The following is a 23,707-nucleotide window of genomic DNA, read 5'->3' on the forward strand; positions in this document are numbered from 1 at the left end:
TGCTCAACTGTTGGCAATACGCTTCGATTGCACGATTTAACATCGCTGCTTTCTTACGCGGCCTCCGATTGAGCCTCTGCGTTTGCCATCTGGCGAGTAGGGGGTTTTTGGCCTCTACCAGGTGTGCCAAGTGCGCATCCATCCTGTTGACTTTTAGGCCAGTTTCGACTCCTTTAGTAACAGCCTTGACGTCCTCTTTGAGCCTCTTTAAGAGGGCTTCGAAGGACTCGTACTCCTCCAAGTCCTCTCCCGGCGTTTCCGGAAGGCGTCCCAGTCTACTATGCTGAACGCCCTAAGGGGGGCTGCGGCAACTTCCAAAGAAATTTCCACAATAAAATTTTCACTTCCCAGGTTTTTTTGCTTATTGTGCCAACTAATAGAGGTGGCATCCTTAACGAAGGCCGCATCCGGCGTGATGTCCCACGAGACTGAATTACCGATGCGTGTGGGAAACTGTGGGTCCGTAACTAGCTCTAATGAGCAGTTTGTAACCGCTTGAAGTAGATTTATTCCTTTAGGGGAGTGTCTCACATAACCTCACACCTGATGCGCCGCGTTAAAGTCTCCAGCTACCACAAGTGGAGCATTCCTTGCTTTTGCCGCCGACTTGGCAATAATCGACAAGAATGCCTGGTTACGGTCTCTCGGGGAACTGTAAGTGTTTAAAATGAAAACACAGTTTTTAAGCCAGCTGCTGGGGATGACTTTGATAAGCATTACCTCCGCCCTCGTGTTGCCCAACTTCAATTTGTGCTCTTGAAAGGAGCACTTCTTCGCAACTAGGACCGCCAGGCCGCGACTGCCCTCTCCGGTTGCCGAGATACCTCGGTAACCTGGAAATGCCCAAATTTCAGTTCTAGTTTCCTGCAGTAAGATAACATGTGGTATGTTCGACTGTGTTGCACTAAATTGCTGCAGTGGGGCCTTACGCCTCTGAAAACTGGCGCATTTCCTCTGCCATATGATAAATTCTTTAGTGTGGTTCGCCATTGTTAAGGCTTGAGAGGGCCTCTAGGACACTAGTTATAGCTCCTCTGTCTGCCGCAGGAGCGACTTCCATGCTCACTGGTCCAACGCGCTTAGTTCGCACGTTTTCTAGAACTCGGTCTCTAAAGAGCAGCATTTGATTGCCCTTGATCGATTCATTCACGGATTTTTGTAAACGGTCCAGCGAGCGTTGCATCGCTGCCTCCCTCGTGGCAGTTTCTTCGGTTGCCTCCTGCAAGGACGTGGCCCCACGCTTAGCAGTAAGCGCCGGCGTTTCTCCATTTGCCGAAAAGGACTTTGCTTTCCGAAAGGCCTCAAAATCGGCCTTCATTTTTTGGATTTCTGCCTTGAGTCTAGCGTTTTCTTACAAAAGCTGTGTTAATCGCGGATCTTCCCTATGCTCTGGCAATATCACCTGCAGTACCTTTTTGGCGCCTTGTCCGTCTTGGGCTTGACTCGGTCCGACCACCAGGGTCCTTCCTGGATGCGCGCCCGGGATTGGGAACGCCCCTTGGAGCGGGAAGTTCCTCTGGAGTGGGAAGCAGCCCCTGAAGCGAGACCGGGGCGCCCTCTGGAAAGGCTGCGTTGACGAGCCGCTGGCTTCAGCGAACGCGCACGTCTAGGTGCGCTTGTCAGGCTGGAGTCACGTGAACAAACTTCCTAAGTCGCCTGTGACTTCTTGGCGCGCCTGCGCCGCCTTCGTCTTTGTCGTACTATGTAAGGCAGCTGGAATCGCTGCTTGCACTTGCGGTCCGCATTGAGGTGAGGACCCCCGCAGATGGAACACTTTGGCATGCACTGATGATGATCTTCGACAGGGGAGGCTACACCGCATTCCCTGCATTTCTTCCTGCTTTGGTTCGGGCACACATCAGTTTGATGTCCCAAATCGCCACAGTTGTAGCACACTTCCACTTGTCTTCTGTATAGCGTGCAGGGCAGAATGCCCACGCCACACATGATGTAGTTCGGCACTCGCATACCTTTGAAGAGCGCCACCACCGTCGTAGTAGTCTTGATGCGTCTCACCTCGAGCGCTTTCGGGTTCCGTTGGTTGACAATCATTGTCCGCAGCTGAGCATCGCTGAAGTCGGCGGCGACCCCGCGAACGACTCCCTTGCATGTGTTGTCCGAGGCAGCTAAATAAGCTGCCACGTCGTACTTGCCTTCCCTGAGGTGTATCTGCTGAACGGACGTGTAGGCACACACGTTCTTCCTCGCCGGCGTTGAAACGACGAGTGTTCTGAGCAGCGTTGGGGCAGATGATGTCTTCACCCACTTCGCCCGGAGCCAAGGCCGCTGCCATGGCCAAAGCTTGGGCTAGTGGAATCATTGTGACTTTCTTAACGTTGAGGCCTCCTCTTGGTCTGACGATGATACGTATATGGTCACGAGGCATTTTCGGGAGTCTTGAGGCATTCACGAGCTGCCTCATCGTGCTCTGTCGGGTATACGTGCGGCGGCCACCTTTCCCGTCACTGTGCGTTTCCGTGCTGGCCGTCGACTTCGGAGTCTCCGGTCGAGCCTTCTTGTTTCTGCCCACTGCCGTGGTCCAGCCCGGGCAATTTGCTTCGTCGGGGTCGATCTCGACCCCTTCCACCATCTCAACTTCAGGCATCTCGCCCGAGAACTCCGAGTAGGCCGTGGCTTACCACGGACGCCGCGCGGACACTATAGGCTGCGTCCGGTAGGGTGAGCCGACGAACACCGTGGCCGGTAGATCAAAGTCTCTCAAATTGTCGAAAAGCTCAGTTATCGGCAAGAGTCTGGTATGAGCTCGTTCCTTGCTACATACTGCGTCGAATGATGCACGGCTTTCCAGGATTTGTCAAAAAAATTCACCAACACCATTTGAAGAAGCATGAGCCGATGTTTGCGCGTCCGCGCTACTCGGCGCCCCCTGGTGTTCTCCTATATGCATAACTGTATCCTGTTTATCATGTTCATTAGGTGTTTTATGTCACATGTGAGTGAAGAAACATTTATTGTAGGTCCGGCGAGGACGCGAACTCGTCGCGCACCCGGCTAGTCCCACGTCGGGACCGGCAGGTCTAGCCCACCGGCCCGGTCGCGGGCACGCCGGACCGCCAGGATTTGCTTTTCCAGAGCGGGGCTACGCAGAAGCGAGTCCCACTCCTCCTTGATGAACTTGGGGTATGTCGACCCGCATTCCCACAGCCTGTGCGCTAGAGTAGAGGTCTGCCCGCAGGAGGGGCAGGCGTCGTCGCGACACACGTCCGGGTAAGCCTCATGGAGAACGGAGAGACACGGATACAGGTATATATATATTTTTGTTATTTGGTTCCTTCATTTTTCAGATTCTTCTTGGTTATAGTATATTGTACTGAACAGCACTATATCACTTTTATGATGGAGTACTAAATTCTTTTGTTTAGCGAAGCAAGAACCTTTGCAATAATTAACACACTCGTGATTATATAATGTATTTATATTCTTTGTTCGCAAATGCTACCATATTTACTTTACAGATATTGGAAGCACAACTGACGTCCTTTTGAGAATGTATTGTCCCGCAAAGGAAAACCTTGCCGATCTGCTTACACGAGAAATTTCTGCTAGACAATTGAATAACATCGAACTTTCATGGTCAAAACCCCTGTGGATACAACAGAATGAAGAGTCATCGCCACGACAAACAGCTCGTACAGCAGACGTTTTCACAACAGACGCCGAAGAACGCTTACTTCAAATATTTCTAGTTTGCGCTGCGCCCTCGCCACCTATTTCGGACATACAAAAGTGCAGCTTATAACACGTCTACACCCTGTGACAGCATAGATTGTGCAATATACCAGCAAGATAAAGCGTAAAACTAACACTTCTGGAGCTCTCACAGGGGATCAGGTGCTAACAAGTTAGCTTTACTAGATAAATAGCGTACAGAGACCACCTTTGTTCAGGGAAATCGAACATGTCAGCAAAGGAGTACTCAACTCGAAAAATTTGTCCCTGCGAGATGTCACGCCATTTATTAATGGCGATGGTGTTAGTGTCAGGGGTCTTCTGCCATTTAGCGAGAATTTCTATGAGGCAAAGCATCGCATTGTGCTTTTAAAGGAGAATTTGCACTGCAAGCTGCTTGTTCTACAGTCATCGTCAACCACTTCATGCTGGATTTTGGGATACGCTCGTACAACTTAGGGGGAAAAAGTTTGATTTTACAAGGTCTACAATTGCTGAAAAAAGTGATCAAAGAATGGGTATATTTGCAAGCGCTACAGCTCAATATATGCGAATGAAGTGGGAGCACCTTTACAAGTGGAGAGAATTACCACATCAAAACCATTTCCAGCGACTGAACTTCAACAGACCACTGTACGTGAAGCAACGAGACCGCCTCGAAAAGCTCTACGTGCATTTGTTCACATGCAGCGCAACAAGTATAGTACACCTTGAGCTGGTAGGGGAGATGACAAAAACTTTCTTCTTGAATTTATTTCCGCGCTTTGTGTCCCGATGAGGCCTACCAAGCACAGTGTATTCGGACAATCCGTTGGCCTTCAAGAGGAGCAAGAAAAAAACTCGGCCAGCTGTGGAAAGCAATCTGAAACGACGAAATCCTTGATTACTTTTCGAAATCAACTGGAAGTGCAACGTAGACTGTGCTTAATGATGGAGTGGATTTTATGAGTGGCTTATCAGATGCATGAAGCTTGCACTGAAGATAAACATTAAACAATACTAACAGAAGTAGAGGTTGTTGTGAACTCTAGGGTCGATAACCTGGGTCTACGACTGGAGAGAGAGAGAGAGAGAGAGAAAACATTTATTTATCATCAGTCTGGGCGACTTCCTCGCAGGGTGGAGCCCTTAGTTCAGGGCCCCATTGGCTCGCGCCACTCCGCGTGCCCGCCGGATCAGCCGTCGCTGCTCTTGCGGGTCTGAGCTGGTCAGCGCAGTCTCCCAGGAGGAAGGGGAAGGTGAAGGAATAGGGGAGTAGCCCGGAGGGCGTGGGCATTCCCAGGTGCAATGATATACTGTTGGTTTTGCTCCACAATAGGGACAGTATGAGGGATAGTGTGTGGGGTGGAAGAGGTGAAGATAAAAGAGGCAGGGAAATGAATTAGTTTGAAGTTGTCGCCACGCGACGGCATCTTCTCGATTAAGGGAATTATGTGGTGGAGGGAAGTGTCTCCTGGTGTCTCTGTAATATTGTAGAGTTTCAGTGTAGTTCATTGGTTCTGTCGGTGCGTCGTCTGGGTTGGACAGCTCTTCCGATGGCGCCCGGTTAGCGAGCTCTCGGGCTACCGCATTAGCGCGTTCATTACCAGGGAGAGAGGCGTGTCCAGGTGTCCAGACGATACGCACCCTGTGTAACGCTGTGGGGTGTAATGATGTAAGGATGCGGTGTGTGTAGGGTGTCACCTTCCCTTGTGCCAAAGTCCTGCAGGCGGTCTGAGAATCTGTGACCACTGTGATAGGTCCATCCGGCGCCGGCATGGTTGAAGCGTGTACGATGGCTAGGGCAATAGCAGCCTCTTCCGCCGTGCCACTGTACACAGTGTTGAGCGTGGCCGAAGCTCTCAGAATGTCTGCACTATCTAGTACGACCAGACATAGGGCGCGTTTCTGTGGGTAGCGGGCCACGTCGGTGTACAGGACTGGAGTGTTTGATTTGTCATCGCCAAATAGGCGAGCCAGGGCTTGTGCTCTTGCCTTTCGTCGACCTTTATGACGGTCAGGGTGCATATTCCGGGGAATTGAGGCCACGTGAATTTTGTTGCGAATGCTAAGCGGAAGAAGTGTGCGGTTTTCCTGTTGTGGTGTTCTTGGTATTTGGTATCCTAGCCGGGATAGAATGTGGCAACCTTGCATTGTTCGTTGCAGACGTTGCAATTGGCTGTTAAGATGACCTTCAACTAGTTCGCGGATGGTGTTGTGCACCCCCAGCCGTAGTAGGAGCTGCGTAGACGCATGTTGGGGTAGTCCCAGCGCTGCCTTTAGTGCCGTACGGAGGAGGGTGTCCATCTGGTGCATCTCAGTCTGAGTCAGATTATGATAGGGGAGGTGGTAGGTTAATCGGCTAATTATGAGGGCTTGCATGATTCGGAGTATGTCTTTTTCTTTCAGTCCTTGTTGGCGGTTTGTAATGCGTTTTATCATGTGCGTTATTTGGGTAACTTGTTGGCGGAGCACGTGTAGGGTATGTGTGGCCTTCACGTTGTGTTGTATGTGAAGTCCTAGCACACGTAGTCTGTCTACCCTTGGAATAACGTTGCCATTGAGATGCAATGTGATGGCTGGTGGAATATCGGCCTTGTTCCGTTTTTTTAGTACAAGCAGGAGCTCCGACTTCTCAGCTGCGCATGTGAGTCCTCCGGCTGTTGCATAATCCTGAACTATATTTACGGCTTCCTGTAGTGCATCTTGAATGGCGCCGTCTGACCCTGTGGTCACCCAGATTGTAATATCATCGGCGTACAGGGCGTGCTGCACGTTCGGAAGTTTGTCAAGGAGCGGTGGTAGCTTTGCCATCGCCACGTTGAACAGGGTGGGTGAGAGAACCGAACCCTGGGGAGTCCCTCTGCCGGAAAGTTTTATGATATCCGACCGAATATCACCTAGGCCGATGGTGGCTGTTCGGTCAGATAAAAAGGCTCGGACATAATCATAGATGCGCTTTCCGCATCGGGAGAATGCAAGGTTGTTTAGAATGAGGTCATGTGCGACGTTATCGAAGGCTCCTTTGAGGTCCAACGCCAGAATGGCTCTTGTTTGAGCTTTACTTGGACCATCCACAACATCCTCCTTAAGTTGTAGGAGTATGTCCTGCGCAGACAGACCTGGTCGATAGCTGAATAAGGTATTGGGAAAGAATTGGTTCGCTTCGAGGTGAGGCTGGAGGCGATTTAGCACTACGTGCTCGAAGAGTTTGCCAATACACGAAGTCAAGGAAATGGGTCTGAGATTTTGGAGGGACAGTGGTTTCCCGGGTTTCGGAATTAAGGTGATATCGGCGTGTCGCCATTCCTGTGGAAGCGTTCCGTTTTGCCAATTGTCGTTGTAGTATGCAGTGAGTTGCCGTATGGACTGGTCGTCGAGGTTGCGTAGCAGTGCATAGTGAATGCCGTCTGCTCCGGGCGCCGTGTTTCGTCTTATGCCATGTAGGGCTGCCCTCACTTCTGTCTCTGTAATGTTGCCGTCCAATTGTGTTTCTTCCTCGTGTGGATACTCTTTGTACTCCGGTCGGTGGCCTGTAGCAATGTATCTTTGTTGCAGTGTTTGGAGGAGCGCGTCATCATTCATTTGTTCTTTGTGGATGATAGTGCGGACTGTGTTCGTTGTGTGCGTTTTTGTGTGCGTTGGGTCGAGTAGTGCTCTGAGGAGAGACCAGGTTTTTGAACTACTTAGTGTGCCATTAAGGCGGTCGCAGAGGTTGTGCCAATTGCTATTAGTGAGGCTGGTGGCGTATTCTTCAGCTTCTGCTGTGATCCGGGCGATTCTTTGTTTCAGCCTACGGTTGTGCCTCTGCCTCTTCCATCGTTTCGTCAGGCCTCTTCGAGCATCCCAGAGATGGAGCAGATGTCTGTCCACATCCGGTGTCTCCGTTGTTGCAGTAATTTGCTTAGTGGCGGCTTTAAAATCTGCTTGTACCTGTTGTGTCCACTCGCGTAGAGATGGCGGGTCGTGTTGTTCAGATTTGGTTCTGTTGCGCCGGAAAGTGTCCCAGTTCGTTATTTTAATTGAACGTTCTGGGGTGCGTGTGGCCGCCAGTTGGACGTCTGTGGCTAGAATGCTGTGGTCACTGCCCAGATTCTCCATTAGGTTGTTCCAGGAGCATTTAGTCAACCCCTTGACCATAGTTAGATCAGGGCAGGTATCCCTGCTTACACTGTTACCCATTCTGGTTGGTTTGTCAGGTTCTGTCAGCAGAGTGAATTGATGAAGGTTCATGGCGTGTGCTAGACGGCGGCCTTTTGGAGTTTCTGTTTGGTACCCCCAGGCTGGGTGGGACGCATTGAAATCTCCCAAAATAATCAATTTTTTCGCTTGTTTACTGGCGGCCGGAAAAAGCCGTCCGAAGTCGTCTCGTCGCGATTTGGGTGCACTGTAGATATTAAGCAAAAACAAGCTGGTTTCATATCGATTCCTAGGTACAATTTCTAAGAGCACATGCGGGATGTGGGAGCTGTCGAGCGTGTGCTCGATCACTGTGATTTGTTTGGACACAAGGGTGGCAGCTAGTGGTTGTTTGGTGGTGTCATGCTTGTCGGTGTATGTATTGTATCCAGTGAGTGTGGGAGTGCAATGTACTTCTTGAAGTGCTATAACGTCTGGTGGGTGAGGACGTGCGGCTAAGAACTGTGTGAGGGAACCCTTCTTCCTTCGGTACCCTCTGCAATTCCATTGCCACACCCGGATGGTGGTGGTAGTGCGCCTCTTACGTTTGCTGGCCATGATTGGTTGATACCGCCTCGCTGGTGAGGGCAGGTGTTGATGTACGAGCCGGACGGGTATAAGGGTGCGACCTTCTTGGTTCTCTAGTGGCGTTACTGTCATGTGGAAGTGAGTCGTTTTGCTGGTTGAAAGTTGAGCTAAAAGTTGCACTGATGAATTGTTTCATGTCAGTCATGGCTTGTTGTATGACCTGTTGTAGCATGTGCTTGACATCAGCCATGATCTCTTCCTTCATTTTTTGCATCTCCGCTCTTAAAACAGTCGCCATTTCCTCTATCATTTCGCACACTTCTTGTTTGGTGCAGGAATTGTGAGGAAGTTTCTCAGGTGCGAGTGTGTGTGTCTGGGTGAGTGAAAGCGTCGCTGTGGGAGACAGTTTGTTTTGTTTGTTTGTTTGCTGTGCGGACGGAGGTGAAGGAAGGGAGGAGAAAAGAGGGGGAAACTGCGCTGACCAACTCACCGCTGTCGCCTTCCTGGTGAGATGGTCGGGCGTTTTCGTCCACGCGGCCTGAGGTTCCTTCGGTGGCTGTTTCTGCTGCGTCAGGCTGCGGCTCCCAGATCGGCTTCGACCACGTGGTTGTTTCTGGTCCTTGGACGGCATGCGGACCCTGGACCTACTGCGACTTTGGGACTGGCTGTGTCCCCGGGATTGGTAGCGAGGACGACCACGTGTTGCATCAGTAGTCGCAGGTGCCGCACCGTTGAATGTCGTTACCTTGCTAGACTTCTTGTCTTGCTGGAGTTGTTGCTCCGCCATTTTCTGCTGCTCTCGGAACACGTGGCTTTTGTTAAAGGGTTTGCGTTGCCTTACAGGACATCGAGAGTCAGTGGCGGGGTGTTCACCACCACAATGAAAACATTTCAGCGTGCAATCATGTCCTTCGGAAGGGTTGGAAGTTCCGCACGCAGCACACCGGGGTTTATCCGGGGTTGGGCAAACATCTGCTCGATGACCCGTGGAGAGGCACACGGTGCACAGCTGCTGTCGGGGTTTATGAATGTAGCACCGGTATTCTGCTCCGTAATAGTAGATGTACCGGGGAACCCGAATGCCAGAGAACGTGATGATCGTGATGCCAGAGAACGTGAAGCTCGACGTAGCTTGGACCTGTTTCTTGCGCTTTCGGGCCACGAGAAACCAAGTCCCGTCTTCGTTGTCTTGAGTCGGTTCTTGATCCATAGCGGTGGCTGGTGTGGTTTCATCCAATGCTGCAGCAGGCAGGGGGTCTCGGGCAGCCATCGTCACGGTAGCAGTGCAGTGGGCATGTGCGGCACGCGATGCTGTCGCGCCGTAATCGCGGCGCCTACGTTAGGCTTAGCGCTGCGGCCTGCTCGCCTCGAAATGTCCAAGGGCCGAGGTCTCACCGGATCTGGCAGATCTTGGTCTCAAAAGATTTCACCCGTTAAGAGCCGTCGACTGGTGGTAGTAAGCACGTTGTAGAAACAAAAGATCAGCTGTGAGGTGTTCCAAGAGCCGGAGCTCATTCGGAGTTCGTCCTTCACATGCGGTCTTCTTCTTCTTCCCTACGACTGGAAGGATCCGGAAATCATCATACCGGCACCTTTCTTGTAGGGAAATGCCCTACATCTCTGCCGAATGCAGATCATTGAAAACTTAGAGACCAAGGCATTACATCGGCTTCCATTATGGGCACAACAAGCAGTGGTATGACTTAGGTTTCGGGAACGTTGGTCCAAAGAGTACTTGTCTGAAATAAGAGCCTTCTGCAACTGCAAACACGCTGCTTCACATAGGATCAAAGTCTCAAAGTCTCAATATCAAATATGTGTTCTCCTACACGATATTTGCATGTTTCGAGAAGCCTGTAAGATGGGCCTTGTCCAAGGGTTGCATGTAGCACGAGACGGAAGAACGTCACGGCCTAGGGAAAAAAAAGCGTGCGGGCCAATATCAAGAGAGGGCTGCAACACTTGTGTCCGCTAGAGTATGCACTCGGCTAACATCACGCGCGGGACAGGTTAACGCTTATGAAAGATGAAGAGGACGACTGAGGACACGAGGCACGCGCTACCCAATCTTGGAGCAAGTCAGCCATCGACCGACTGGGCCGCTTTTCGGTTTTAACGCGATAGCATTAAGGACCCCGTGTCGCGGCAAATTCGGCGTTGGCGCCCCGCGTCCGGCGTCACTTGGGCAAAAAGAATGTCGAACCACGCAGACCCTCCTTGTGGCGCAAGGAAATTACTGAATTAATTGAATTTATCAAAGTAAAATACGCAGAAAAATCGTAAGGTACTCCTTACACACAACCTCCAGGCATGATTGCATCGGACTGTAATTTGAAAAACATAATTCTACGCTGAAACTCAAACAAAAACCCCTTTTAACGCGACAGCGTTTTCCATCTGCAATTTTAGGTCTGTCTTAGTAGAAGCGGCGCGGCCTCCTCAGTTCCTTGCAGCACATAATAAAATAAAAAAGAAAAATGGCTGGGGCTTAGCTAAGGTTAAGCCTGGATATCTCGAAGCGAAAAGGTTCGGTGATGCTTATGGTTTAGCTTATGGTTATGCTTTATGATTTAGCCTATGGTTACCCTTACGGTTTCACTTATGGATATGCTTCGGTTAGCCTATGGTTATGCTATACGTGTGCCTTGTGTAGTTATGCAAATTGCTTATCAATGATATATACCATAGGTTATGCAGTATTATTAAACTTCATTATTCATCAATGTTAGGCACATTGTCTTGCGATTTCTGTACAGCCATAAACACAGCTCTCTGTATCGGTAATATCACTCTCTTCTTCTTCCATGTTGAATGCGCGCGCCTATTCTCTGGCAAGCGGTCGGCCTCCGCGATAAACACGCGTTTGCGGAGAACGTCAAACGATGACGCATAGCGCAAGGCAGTGGCCACCTGCGCCAACTCCGAACACGCCAATTCCGACTCCGAGCACGCTTACGGAGCCAATTCCGACTCAGAACACGCTTACGGAGCCAATTCCGACATACGCCGGTTTGCGCGAAGCGCGGTGTTGACTAGCATAGTGACGCTTTTCGCTTCAATAGAACCACAAAGCTCGCCTTAGTGCATAACGTTCGCCGCCAGCGTTTCCAGGTGAACATTACGGTCACGTAAGCTGCAGTTGCCGGGAAGCGTGAGAAGCACTAAGGGATCTTTGAATGCTATCGCATTCCACTATTAAAGGCGAAGCTTAAGCGTCCTCCATTTTTTTTATTATATCAAAGCTGTATATGGCTAAGGTATTTCCGTCGTCCGCCAACAACCCGCGAACTAGCTCATTGGCACCCCTTGGCGCAACCGCTTGAACACGCGCGTGCCTATGCTCGCCCGTTCCTCGTCATCTTCTTCGACAGCTGACTAGTTTCAGCAGGCTAATTTCAGCGTAGAATTTCAGTTCTTTTTTGTCATTGGAATGGGGAGGCCGCGTTAATTTTTTTAAAATTTATGGTCGTATGAACCAATGCTCAAGGCGGTATGAGGCGCTCATTGTCTTACGTGACGGACGCATTTAATAACGGAGGTGATATGAGAATGTGTGGGCATACCTATCGTCACGATGACCACCGATCAGGACAATAAATATGTTCGTAGCTTTGTTCAATATTCTATGTCACCTCCGTGTCATATGCTAAACAGCTTCGCTGGTCATCCACATTCACAGAAGGAAATGGTTTTTGATTTATTAAACCTTGTTCCTCACACAAGGTTTCGAGTTCTTTCATACCTTATTTAAAGGCAGGTCTTGATAGGTTATGTTTCGGTGCTGATTCATTAGTCTTGCGAGCGTGAGCTGATGCTGTGCTTGATCACGTAATATTTACTCTTTGAATTTGCCTCTTCACAAAATGTGCGCTTATTCAAAACAGCAGACGGCCCAATCACTCAGTCACTGTACTTAGTCGAGCGTGTCAGAGAGCAAATGTTATTACACTCCCAAGTATGTTCGGACAAATATTTCAGGCATAAAAAAGCACGGAATCTGGAGATAGATACAACGCTTCTAGCTATGAGGCATGTCATAGTCATCTACAAACCATCAGCTAGTCGTGCAAGAAAAACGAAGAAAACTGTGAAAAAAGCCTACAATTTTGTGTTAACATTTGAACACGGTTTTAGGCCTTGCAAAAGGTTGACTTAACGCGTTACCGAGCTGTCAGAAAACGCTTTGAGACGACGTTTTCTTTATACCTAAAATTTCATCTTCTATGTCATGATGCGGCACGTCGCATGACCCCCAATTACAAGTGGATTCATACTGTAATAAAAATATCGCATAACATTCCATATATTCGTGAAAACAATGAACCAAATAATATCTACAACGCAGTCTTTATTCATGGAGTCAAACTCTTGCAGAATTTTACGTCGGTAATGCTGCATTTCTCCTGAAGTCTTCGAGGTTTTTTGAATACACCGACGATACATGGTTCAGCTCCATTTACGGGCACCATCTGATTGTTTGAAATTGCACGCGGTTCTTTTTCCAGTCATTCATGTGCTTTCAGCTAAGTCCACCTAATATCGATTTTAACATATTAGGGTGATGCGAAATATAAAGTTAAATGTATGACAATATTCTATATATCGCAGTAGTTGAGAGTAAATATTTTAGACAACGTTTTCGACAGAAAGTAGTAAAACATTCTTAGCATAACGTAGAATAAACTTGCATTTGTTTTTTGTCATTGTGTTGGACGGCCTCATAAACCTGCTGAACTAGAAAGAGTTCCAGAGTTCTCATGACACTTCCCTAAATGACCATTCTGCTTCTTCTCTCTAAAGCTAACTTAAGTTTAGCCTTCTTCAGGAGCAATACGTCTACCTGGAGCTTGTGTCTTTCTCGTCTCATTATTGAGTCCCGTTTTATGGCCTTTTGCAAAATGATGGCAGCGACCTTCACAGCATCGGCCGCATCGGCGACATCGTTTGATGCATCCTGGCCCACACACTTCAACTCGGGAAATTTCTCGAGGAAGGTTTGCTCCACGTCGTAAAGGCAGGGCAGGCTGTGAACGCTTCTGTCTTCAAGGAGACGAGAGGGAGAGAAGAAAGTGCCTGGTTCCCCGCATGCAGACGGTGTGAGTTTAGAGGTATCCATGTGGCGTACAGCCGAGGGCGTCATGAAACTTGGGGTGCGCTGGTACGGTGCCGTCCTCCAGCCGCTGTACTCGGCGGTTATGTGCACGGGGGACTCGTCGTCTTCGAGGCCATCTGCCTGCCACCACTCGGTGTCGTACACCTCCGTGGCCTCTGAGCTCTCCTCCAGACGGGCCACCGCCTCCTCGTGGCTGGGGCTGCGGCAATGAAAAAATATGGACAGGGTTATTGTAACTGCGCAACTCAGCACACGTTCTTCGACAATGTTTACAACTTAGATATACATATTTTTAAGCGTCTTATTGTGGCAGCACCAGTGTAGTTTCTTTGTTCCGCACACCACCAATGCCTGCAATAGATAACTATCTGTACACCTGCAACATATTGTGAGGATTAGGACAAGCATTCTTTGGTTTGAGTTCATTCACACAAATGATACAATGATGAGGAAAACTTTAATACCAGTTGTCTAGGTTTATGTTACAGTTCTTCAAATGGAGACAAAGGCACATCAAGCAGAGCACTAAGGTAAAGGCTTTAAAATATTGACGCTAATTAAAACATATCATGGCACATAAACGAGTCCTAGCTGTCGCCGAAATTGTCCTTGGGCACTTCAGCCCATATTGCATGATTCAGAGGCTAAACAGCGGACTGACATTAAAATTGCTGGTGGGGAGAACTGCGCCAAAACGAAGGAAATTGTGCGGGAGCATAACATAAAAATGAAAAAAAATGATTCGGGCAGAAGTCATCGTAGGTAATTGTAAATGTCAGTGATACCTTCCTGCGTAACGTGCCACATATTGCCATGTCATCCACGACTCACAAAATCTTATGGGCGCATCAGCAGAGACGTGAAGTCGCAATCTCGCTGCCAACCACAATTCTAGGTGTTACAAGGACACAGTATATCTTGTTATAGCCACAGCAGCCCAGTTGACACTTGGCCGTAGCCTGCACTACCCCTCGTATTTTGGCTGCAACTGTGTTGCAATGTCTATCCATTAAGAGTCTGCGCTCGACCCGAAGGTTGTTGCGGGTGCAGATGTACAGCAATTCAGAGTAAAGGACACAGACGCCGTTTTTTTCGCTACCTCCCTGCGAGCACGGCTCAGTGGTTGCGGATGGGGCTGCCTCAGTTGGAGCACCACCTCCTGACCTACTCTCCTTGTGCGTAACGTCATCCGAGAGTCAACTACCATTCAGATGCCTTGCTATCCTTCTCCGCTTTCTTTCTCTGCTGTTTACGGCGTTTGCCTACAACGCGCGAAATTGTTCTGAATTCTGTGATGTCGTCGAGATTATGAAGTCCTTTGACATCCCTGCGTATCCATGCGGCAGACGATATTTCTGCTGTGTGTCTCGTGTAAGAAGACTAATATAACTTACAGAGCTCCTTGTGGGCCCTGTGATGTGGGGCTTTTCTTTGTTGGCACGACAGCGAGAATCTCGCCGATCCTCAGGCGCTGGCGGTGCCGTCTAGTTGGCTATGTCCATTGCCTCTTGTGAGGCGCTGGACACGCGCTTTTGCGAGCTGTTGGTTTAATGTGAACGCCTCGTCGCGAGTGACTAGACCGTTGACGCCACCAGCCCGGAGGTCGATGGCCCCTTCTGTGACGGCAGAGCAGCGCATGCTGCAGCCGCAAATAAGGCAGGTGGCGTCGCCGGAGCGGGCCCCTGTGGCGCTGCCCCCTGACTTCGGCAAAGCTGTTCTTTGGCAGTTGTGATACTCGCCTGCGAGCCTCCTTGACTGATGTATTTTCTTTGATTTTGATTGTAACTGTCTCTTTCTTATGTACATCCATATTTCTTCCTTCCAGGGCAGGCATGACCGCAAGTATGCGGCATAGCTCGCCATCACAGTTCACGCATTCTGAAGCGTTTTCGCATGTTTCAAGGGTACGCTCGCGGGCAGTATATTTAGCACGTTTCTGTCGGCACCGGCCATTCTGGGAACTGTGACCGAAACGGTGGTACTTAGAGCATCGAAGAGAATTTGGAACATATGGCCTGACCCAGATTTTTACATAGCTTGCCTCGATTGTCCGGGGCAGAATGAGTAATCGATTTGCCAAAGCGAGAGTATTAGATGCCCAGTTTTGATCTCCTTGCCGTCGCACCTTATGATAACTCGTTCAACATTAATCACGACATTTCGCTCGCTCCAGCCTTCCAATAATTCAGCTTCTGTCAGCTCCATCAGGTCATCATCGGAGACAACACCACGGCTGGTGTTCGCAGTCCGGTGCGGGGTTGTTGTCACTGGGATTTTCCCGAATGACATTAGGTTAGGTAGGTTTTCGCGTTTCGCATTGCGGGGTTTTAAAAGGAGATTGCCACCAGCCATCTTAGGTTCCCTGTAGCCTGCTCTATGAGCTTCGGTGAGAGATTTTCACACGAGCAAAGATGAAATTCTTATTGTCTTTTCAGGTTTATCAGAATAGATGACATGGAATCGGGAGAAGATTTGCAGTCTGTTGCCGGGAAAAAATTGAAAAACATCTTCGGTGCAACCTCGCTTCTGAGGGCGATCTGAAAGTTTGGGGAAAGAAACATCCGTGTATCTAGATTTCGGCACAAACGCCAGCCGCCCACCATGGCACCCAACAAGGGGACCCCACAGGAGTTCTAAAAATAGACAAGTCTTGCAGACGCGAACTGTACGTTTCCAATATAACCTAATTTGTGTTGCCACGATTACTTGTTCCACAGAAGGTTGCCCCTTACTGCCAGAAAGATCGGAAGTAAAAAGAATTGAAGTGAGGGGGAAAGACGAAGATTGAAGAGGAGGACAGGAAAAGACGACTGCCGATTTCCTCCAGGTGAGTAAGTCCGGAGGCTCTTTCTATGTGAAGCAGAGGCCAGAGAGGTGTGTTGCCACCGTCAGAGAGCCTTAAATGTCCGCGCACTTGGCATCGGCTCAACCACCAGGGTTCTCCTTTCTCCTGGCACGGTTAAGCTGCGCACGGTTACACGGGGGAGGGTCCGACCCTGATGTGCTCGGGTACGTGGTGTCGCGACGCACCAAACGCCTGCTGACGCACCTGCGGGGGGCCACCGGAAGACAGAAAACTACTTAAGCTGCTGCCACGGCAAGCCCCTTCGGGATCTGGCACCGTCATGGACGCCAGTCACAGGAACACACGCACCCATGCTCCCCCGCGTACTCAATTCGTCGCCGTCGCACGTTGCGGTTGGGTCGAGAGCCGGCGTAGATGAGGGCGAAGCGCACTACGCCCACACCCGGTTCTCCCTCGCTCTCGCGGCGCGCGCACCCTTTTCCTGACTCGCTGGAAGGTATCCGATGGGCGAGGAGAAAATTCCTCTTACAAAGGTAAAAAGCTATAAATAGCGCCACCGAGGGAGACCCTCTCTGGCTCCCGACCTCGAACCTGCCGGATGGGAATACCTGCCTGACTATCTCACACAATTAGGCGAACCTATTTATTACCCATTAGACAGTTCACTTCCCTCTGCAAGTGTTCCTTATTACTTTTTAATAATTACTTATTAATTTCTTGTGAAATAATAAAGTCGAGCTTAACAAGGACCTTTCAGAATTTTTCCAGTGAATGCATATCAGACATTGCAGCAGACAACAACAACGCAGCAGACGCCAGGTCTGCTGATGTCTGCCGCGACAACACAGCAGACACCAGGACGACACCACTTAGAGCCCAATACACTTCCCAATATACTGCCGAACCAGAACAAACCATCGAACTTGATTGATATCTTGAAACTGCCAGCAAGGTGATTTTAAGCCAATCCAAGACATCTAGGCGACCTATAAACATAACCGCCTCAGAGAGTCGTGTCATTTAAAATCTTAGTTACTGGAATAAATCGTTATTAAGGAAGAAGATGAGGGTGGAAGTATAGCCATTTGACCACTAGGAAAGTACAAGCACGACGCTTACAGACAGCTAAACAACCCAGAACTTTACCGTAAGCCAGATAACGATCTAACATTATCCTAAACACTGACAATTACCAACAGGCTCAATCACTTTTGGTTGATGAACTGATAACACCGTCAGGAATACGAATTTCTTAAACCAAGCAACAAAACTGCCGGGCGCTTCTACCTCTTCGAAAAATTCATAACATTCCATCCACTGTACACCGCTAATATTCCAAGGTGCCCGATAGTATGAAACAACAGCCCAACATAGAGCATCTCCACATTCCTTAACCTCTTCCTTGGCGACTCTCCATAACACTTCCGTCATTTGTACAAGATACGCCCCACCTATTGAGAATTATTGAGGACATTAATAGCAAGTGCACACTGCCCAAAAACATAATTCTCGCAACACTAGACGTGACGGCCCTGTACACCAATATTCCGATCCCCGATGGTTCATCTTCGATAAAAGCAACGCTATCTAATCACAAAACACAACACTCTATTGAAGTCTACTTTTCTTGGATTATTTCTAACACACAACGACTTCAAATTTGGGAATTACCACCTAAAATATATGCGACAAGTGTGGGTACGCCTTTTACACCAACCTATAGTACGCGAACATACTTATGAGAATCTAGAAACAGATTCCATATCGCGCTGCACAGACAAGCCTCGAACACATTTACGATACATCGACGAAATATTTACAAGTGGTAGTGACGGTGAGGAAGGCAGCAAAACCACAGAGAAAGAAATTCAACAAGAGGGGACACTCGGCGAAAACTGGCAACAGGAAACACGTCACGCCTAATGTTTATCCCATCCGTTAGTTGACACGAGAATCGGAAAAAGAAAGAATGTGAAATGAACTTACAGACAACGTTTTATTTTCTATTCTTTCCCGCTAAAACTAAAAAACATTTTGCGAGAATGCGCTTGTACTACGCGACCAATTTTTCTTGCGCCACTTAGCAACAAGCTAGCGGCACGCCAGACACGTCATATGATGCGTCCTGCGCCAGACGTGCCACCGAGGCGAGCGAGGCCGTCTGCGCATGCGAAGTTCGCCTGCTCGGCGACCCGTCTCTTTTGGATGTAGCCTGCTTGTTGGGCTCCCGGCGTTTTCTTGCGTTCTTTCTGCATTTCCACACGGCACCACTGCACTATTGGACTACGGCAAGGTGAGAAATTTTGTTTGACAATCAGCGACGCATATCAAGCAAATTTAGGCTTACGGCAGAAAACCGACACTAGTGACGCAGTCAGCGAAAAACAGCTCGGCCGTTCTGGCGCAGCTAATTTGAGTTAATGACTTGTACTGGGAAATGTTTGCGACGACTTCTATGAGCGCCCAAGCATTATTGTAACTTATTTCGGTATTTTTGGGCACGCTTTCCGCACCCGCCTTGGTGACGCAGTTAGCTAAAAGCAGCCCGACCATGGTGGCGGTTTTTGACGCTTTCCCTCCCAGCATTATTGTATTTCGCTGCTTGATTGTATTTCGCTACTTATTGTATGTCGAGCCGCGCCTGGCGTTGTGCCGCAGTCAGCGAAAAGCAGCTCGGCTGTGTGTCGCAGTTTTGCGTTTACTGAATTTTACTGGGACAAGTTCGTGACGCATTCTTTGACTCCCAAAATTATTGTAATTCGTAATTTTCGGGATACTTTTGAGGCATGCTCGCCGCGCCTGGGGCTGTCAAGAAGTTAGAAAAAGGCAAGCCGGCCGTGGTGACAGTTAGTTTGGCGTGTACTGAATTTTAGTGGAGCAAGTTTGCGACTCATTTTATGGCCTTGCAACAACATCTACCTTCTTTCGGTACAGACGCTTGTCGAAAACGCGACGAGCGATTGCCAATAGGGATAACACGGGAGTGTGTTGCTTTCGTCGGCAGGACGCGCAAACGATAACGCCTAGGAGCTCGAAAACCAATAACTTGAAAATTCTGTCTACTGAGCGAATGAAAAGAGGTTTTGCACCCACGGATTTGTCTTGAGTGCGAGTAGAAGGCATTCTGCGAGTGTGTAACATGATCTGGCTGAGCGCCTGTGTTGTGGCCACCTCTGTGTACTTGGTACCATCGCGTCGACTTAGGCCAAGTTGTTTTGGAAAGGTGCAGTCACCCGTGTATTTGTGCTTTTATAGTGCAGGAAATAATGCCCAGGCAGGAAGCAATGCTTCAAAAATTTGATGTTTTCTTCACATTTTGACATTGTTTGGGAGGAGTCTATATGCTGCAAGATGTGTGCAAAAGTGAATTTATTTGTAATTCCGCCCATTCGCCACATATGCACGTTTCGCCTCTACACGCATTATTCCTGTTAGGTATATATGCCAAAATGATACATGCTAGTAATTTGCTTTTTTTTCAGCTGATGGCGTCCGGTGGACCTTCGTACGGCAACTGCTGCTTACCTGGTGCCACAACTTTGGATGAATGCACAAAAAACCCGGAACAATATCTATATATTGTGAGCATTATATTACCCCTTCATCTTCTTCATCTGTCTATATTCATCATCATGGCCGGCGTCATCGTCTTCCGCGCGCGACCTGCGCAATAAACCGTTGGGGCTTAACAGCTGTCTCGCAAGGGTGGAGGCTGCTTTCGATCCCTTGGTCCTCTACGCCTTCGAGTTTCTCTGGAGCTTCGTTCAGGCCGCCGCTTGCTCCTCCTTTTTGCCAGGATGCCCCAAGAAGATCCTCCAGGAGCCTCCGGCGTCACCGTCTTTGACGCACCGGCCGTTCCTTCATGGGCCGTCAGCACGATCCCACCATGTTCGGTGGCCTTCGTAGTGACGACGGTGGTGACTGGCTGGACAATTATGACCGCGTGATTAAGTCTAACCGGTGGGATGACATGCACAAGCTTCGCAATGTCCCATTCTACCTCACTGACGTTGCCAGGACATGGTTTCTCAACCACGAGAGCACCTTGCCTGACTGGGTGGACTTCAAACACCAGCTCCGGAAGATTTTTTGGCGCTCCAAACGTGGGCTATGAGGTCGCCAAGAAAAAGCTTGATGAACGCACGCAACTTCCCGGGGAAACATACACATCTTATATCGAGGACGTCCTCTCCCTTTGTCGCCGTGTTGACGCCACCATGACGGAATCTGATCGTGTTCGTCACATCCTAAAGGGCATTGCTCACGTCACGTTGAACGCACCGGCGATCAAGAATCCTAATACCATTAACGATGTGATCGCGACTTGCCAACACCTGGACGCACTGCAGGCCATTCGTTTACAACCTGTCGCCGGTGACGCGCCTCCTCCGTCGGATACCGACCTGCGTCTGCTGATTCGGACTCTCATACGCGAAGAGCACCAACCGTGTGGGCTGTTCAGTCCTCCCGTTCTCCAGCCTCAGCCTTCGGTTCCTGGCCTGCGCGACATCATCAAAGAGGAGCTATCCTCCATGACCTGCGCTGCGAGCTGTGGTCCTCCTTCGCCATCCACCTCGTATGCTCAGGTTGTGGCTATACAACCAGCGTTCGTTCGGACAGTGCATCCTGCTACTGCCCCCAACCATCTGGCGACTCTACCACCCCGTCCGCCTGCCACAGGATTTTACACGACACGGCCTACGCCCCGGCCCGTTTGTTATTATTGTGGTATTCGCGGTCATATATCGCGTTTTTGCCGAAGACGACAACAGGACGAACGCCGTGGCTACGATATTTATGAGAGAGACCCGTTGCTTCCTCCGAGTCCCTACCAGCGCCGGCTCTCCCCACGCTCACTATTTCCACCTCCCGAAGCGCCTCGCAACTACCGTCCAGGGCACCACCGCTCGCCCTCCCCTCTCCGACGCTCGACGTCACCCCTGCAACCGACCACCCGCACTCCTGACTACCGATCGGAAAATTAAATGGTGCAGTTTTTGGAGGGAATGCTGCATGGCTCGCACAGACTACAATTCCTCCAGCGTGCCCGGCCAATACTTTTTTCGTGTGCGTAAAAAGTGTACCACTCATAGCATTGCTTGATACGGAGGCAGCTATTTCTATTATTCACGCTGGCTTGTCCGCTCGTCTACGCAAAGTTACTACACCTTACAGTGGAGCTCTTCTTCGTGGTGCAAATAATGTTGTGATTCGACCATCGGCGTAATGCACCGTTTGGGTTTCGATCGACTGGATACGCCACCATCTCCAGTTCGCAGTGTTGACTTCCTGTGTTCACACGCTTATAGTAGGGTGGGACTTTCTCTCTTCAGCGTCAGCTTTCATCTCTTGCCGTGAACACCTCGTTAACTTGACAGAGACCTACAATTCCGACGACGTGCACGAACCGCGCCTTCGCTTACGAACTGCTGGCGATTGTATGGTGCCATCTGGTTGCGAACAACTCCTTGCAGTTAACTCTGACATCACTGATGGTGACGTTTTAGTTGTACCGTCAGCCCGTTGCTTGTCCAAAGGGATCGCTCTAGCACCGAGCCTTGTTTGTTTCACCAACGGCATAGCCACTTTGGCTGTACTCAACACAACCAATGAGCCAGTCCTGCTCTCTAAAGGCGCCGTTCTCATGTGCGTCTTGGACGCTCAGCCTGTCTCTGTGCTTACCTAGACTACTGTTGTTCCACAACCACCCACAGCTATGGATCCGGTTCCTGCTTCTGATCTCGCTAGTACCATCAGCTCCGATCTAACGCCACAACAGACGGGGGAGTTACTGGCGTTGTTATCCAAGCATAAACACTGCTTCGACGTCCACTCTCCACGTCTGGGACATACTTCTGCGATGGCTCATCGCATACAAACAGATGGAACTACCGTGGTGCGCCGGCGGCCATATCGCGTTTCTTCCGCTGAACGACAGATCATTGATACGCACGTTGCCGACATGCTGAAACGTAGCATAATACGCCCATCTTCAAGTCCTTGGCCGTCAACTGTCGTTTTGGTGCGTAAGAAAGACGGCGCAGTGCGATTTTGCGTAGACTACCGTGCCTTGAACAAAATAACTCGCAAAGATGTATATCCACTGCCCCGAATCGATGATGCGTTAGATTCATTACAAGGCGCGGAGTATTCCTACAGTCTTGATCTACGCTCCGGATACGGGCAGATACCCATGCACGAAGCAGAGAAGGAGAAAACTGCCTTTGCCACATCCGATGGACTTTACGAATTTAACGTAATGCGTTGCGGCCTGTGTAATGCTCCCGCCACATTTGAGCGGATGATTGACACCGTACTACGGGGCCTAAAGTGGAAGACTTGCTTATGCTACCTTGACGACATCATCATATTTTCGTCGACCTTCCATCAGCACTTGCAGTGCCTCGACGAAGTCCTGACATGCCTCTCAGCTGCTGGCCTTCAGCTGAATACAAAAAGTGCCCCTTCGCCAGCAAAACCATTAAAGTGCTCGGGCACCATGTCAGCAAAGGGGGCCTTCGACCCGACTCCGACAAGATTACCGCTGTCCTCTGCTTCCCCAGGCCTCAACGCACCAAATACTTGCGTAGCTTCCTTGGCCTAGCTTCGTATTTTCGGTGCTTTATACGTAACTTTGCCGCCATTGCGGCACCGCTCCATCAACTTCTTACTTTTCTGGAGCTCTTCACGTGTGGTCGGACGAATGCCAAACTGCTTTTGACGCCCTCAAGCGTGCCCTCACGTCCGAACCCGTGCTTTGTCATTACGACAACACCGCACCCACTCTTCTACATACTGACGCCAGCGGACACGGTATCCGCGCTGTTCTTCTGCAACGTCAGCAAAAGTCTGTAGAATGTGTGGTTGCATACGCAAGTCGCACGCTAACAGCTGCAGAGAAAAATTATACTATTACCGAGCAAGAGTGTCTCGCCGTTGTTTGGTCCGTCCAAAAATTTCGGCCTTATCTGCATGGCCGCCACTTTACGGTCGTTACTGATCACCACGCCTTGTGCTGGTTGGCGACGCTAAAGAATTTAATGGGACGTCTCGGCCGTTGGATACTCCGTTTACAAGAATACGACTTCGACGTCGCCTACAAGTCTGGAAAGAAACACCAGGATGCCGATGCTCTCTCTCGTTGTCCCCTACCACCGTCTTCAAACGTGGCTTGCTTACCACCTTCCGTGAGGAAACCGCAGGGCGCGTCGCCTGCATTCCCTTGGCTCGCAGCTCTCCACCAGCTCCCATCCAGCCATTCTCATACGTTTGCCTCTAGCCAACGTAATGACTCCATCTGCCATTCCGTTATGGAACGTATTCGCGGATCATCTCGCATACCTAAAGCTCGGCTCCGTCGGCAGTTGAAGAACTTCAAGATAGAAAAGTCGATGTTATACCGGTAGGTGTTT

The 23,707-nt window shown here is 49.7% G+C and overlaps 1 protein-coding gene across 2 annotated transcripts in view; it reads right to left on the minus strand.

Annotated features, from left to right (window-relative positions):
* Nucleotides 1-12,766: 12,766 nt before the first annotated feature.
* Nucleotides 12,767-23,707, minus strand: part of LOC135911222 (uncharacterized) — a 100,551-nt gene continuing 89,610 nt past the window's right edge. For both annotated transcript variants that reach the window (XM_070526297.1, XM_065443418.2), the window contains one exon: nucleotides 12,767-13,688. In XM_070526297.1, the coding sequence (XP_070382398.1) occupies nucleotides 13,145-13,688 (544 nt within the window). In that variant the 3' untranslated portion in view covers nucleotides 12,767-13,144. The remainder of the gene's footprint in view (nucleotides 13,689-23,707) is intronic.

This window comes from Dermacentor albipictus, chromosome 9 (assembly GCF_038994185.2).
Source record: "Dermacentor albipictus isolate Rhodes 1998 colony chromosome 9, USDA_Dalb.pri_finalv2, whole genome shotgun sequence".
Taxonomy (NCBI): domain Eukaryota; kingdom Metazoa; phylum Arthropoda; class Arachnida; order Ixodida; family Ixodidae; genus Dermacentor; species Dermacentor albipictus.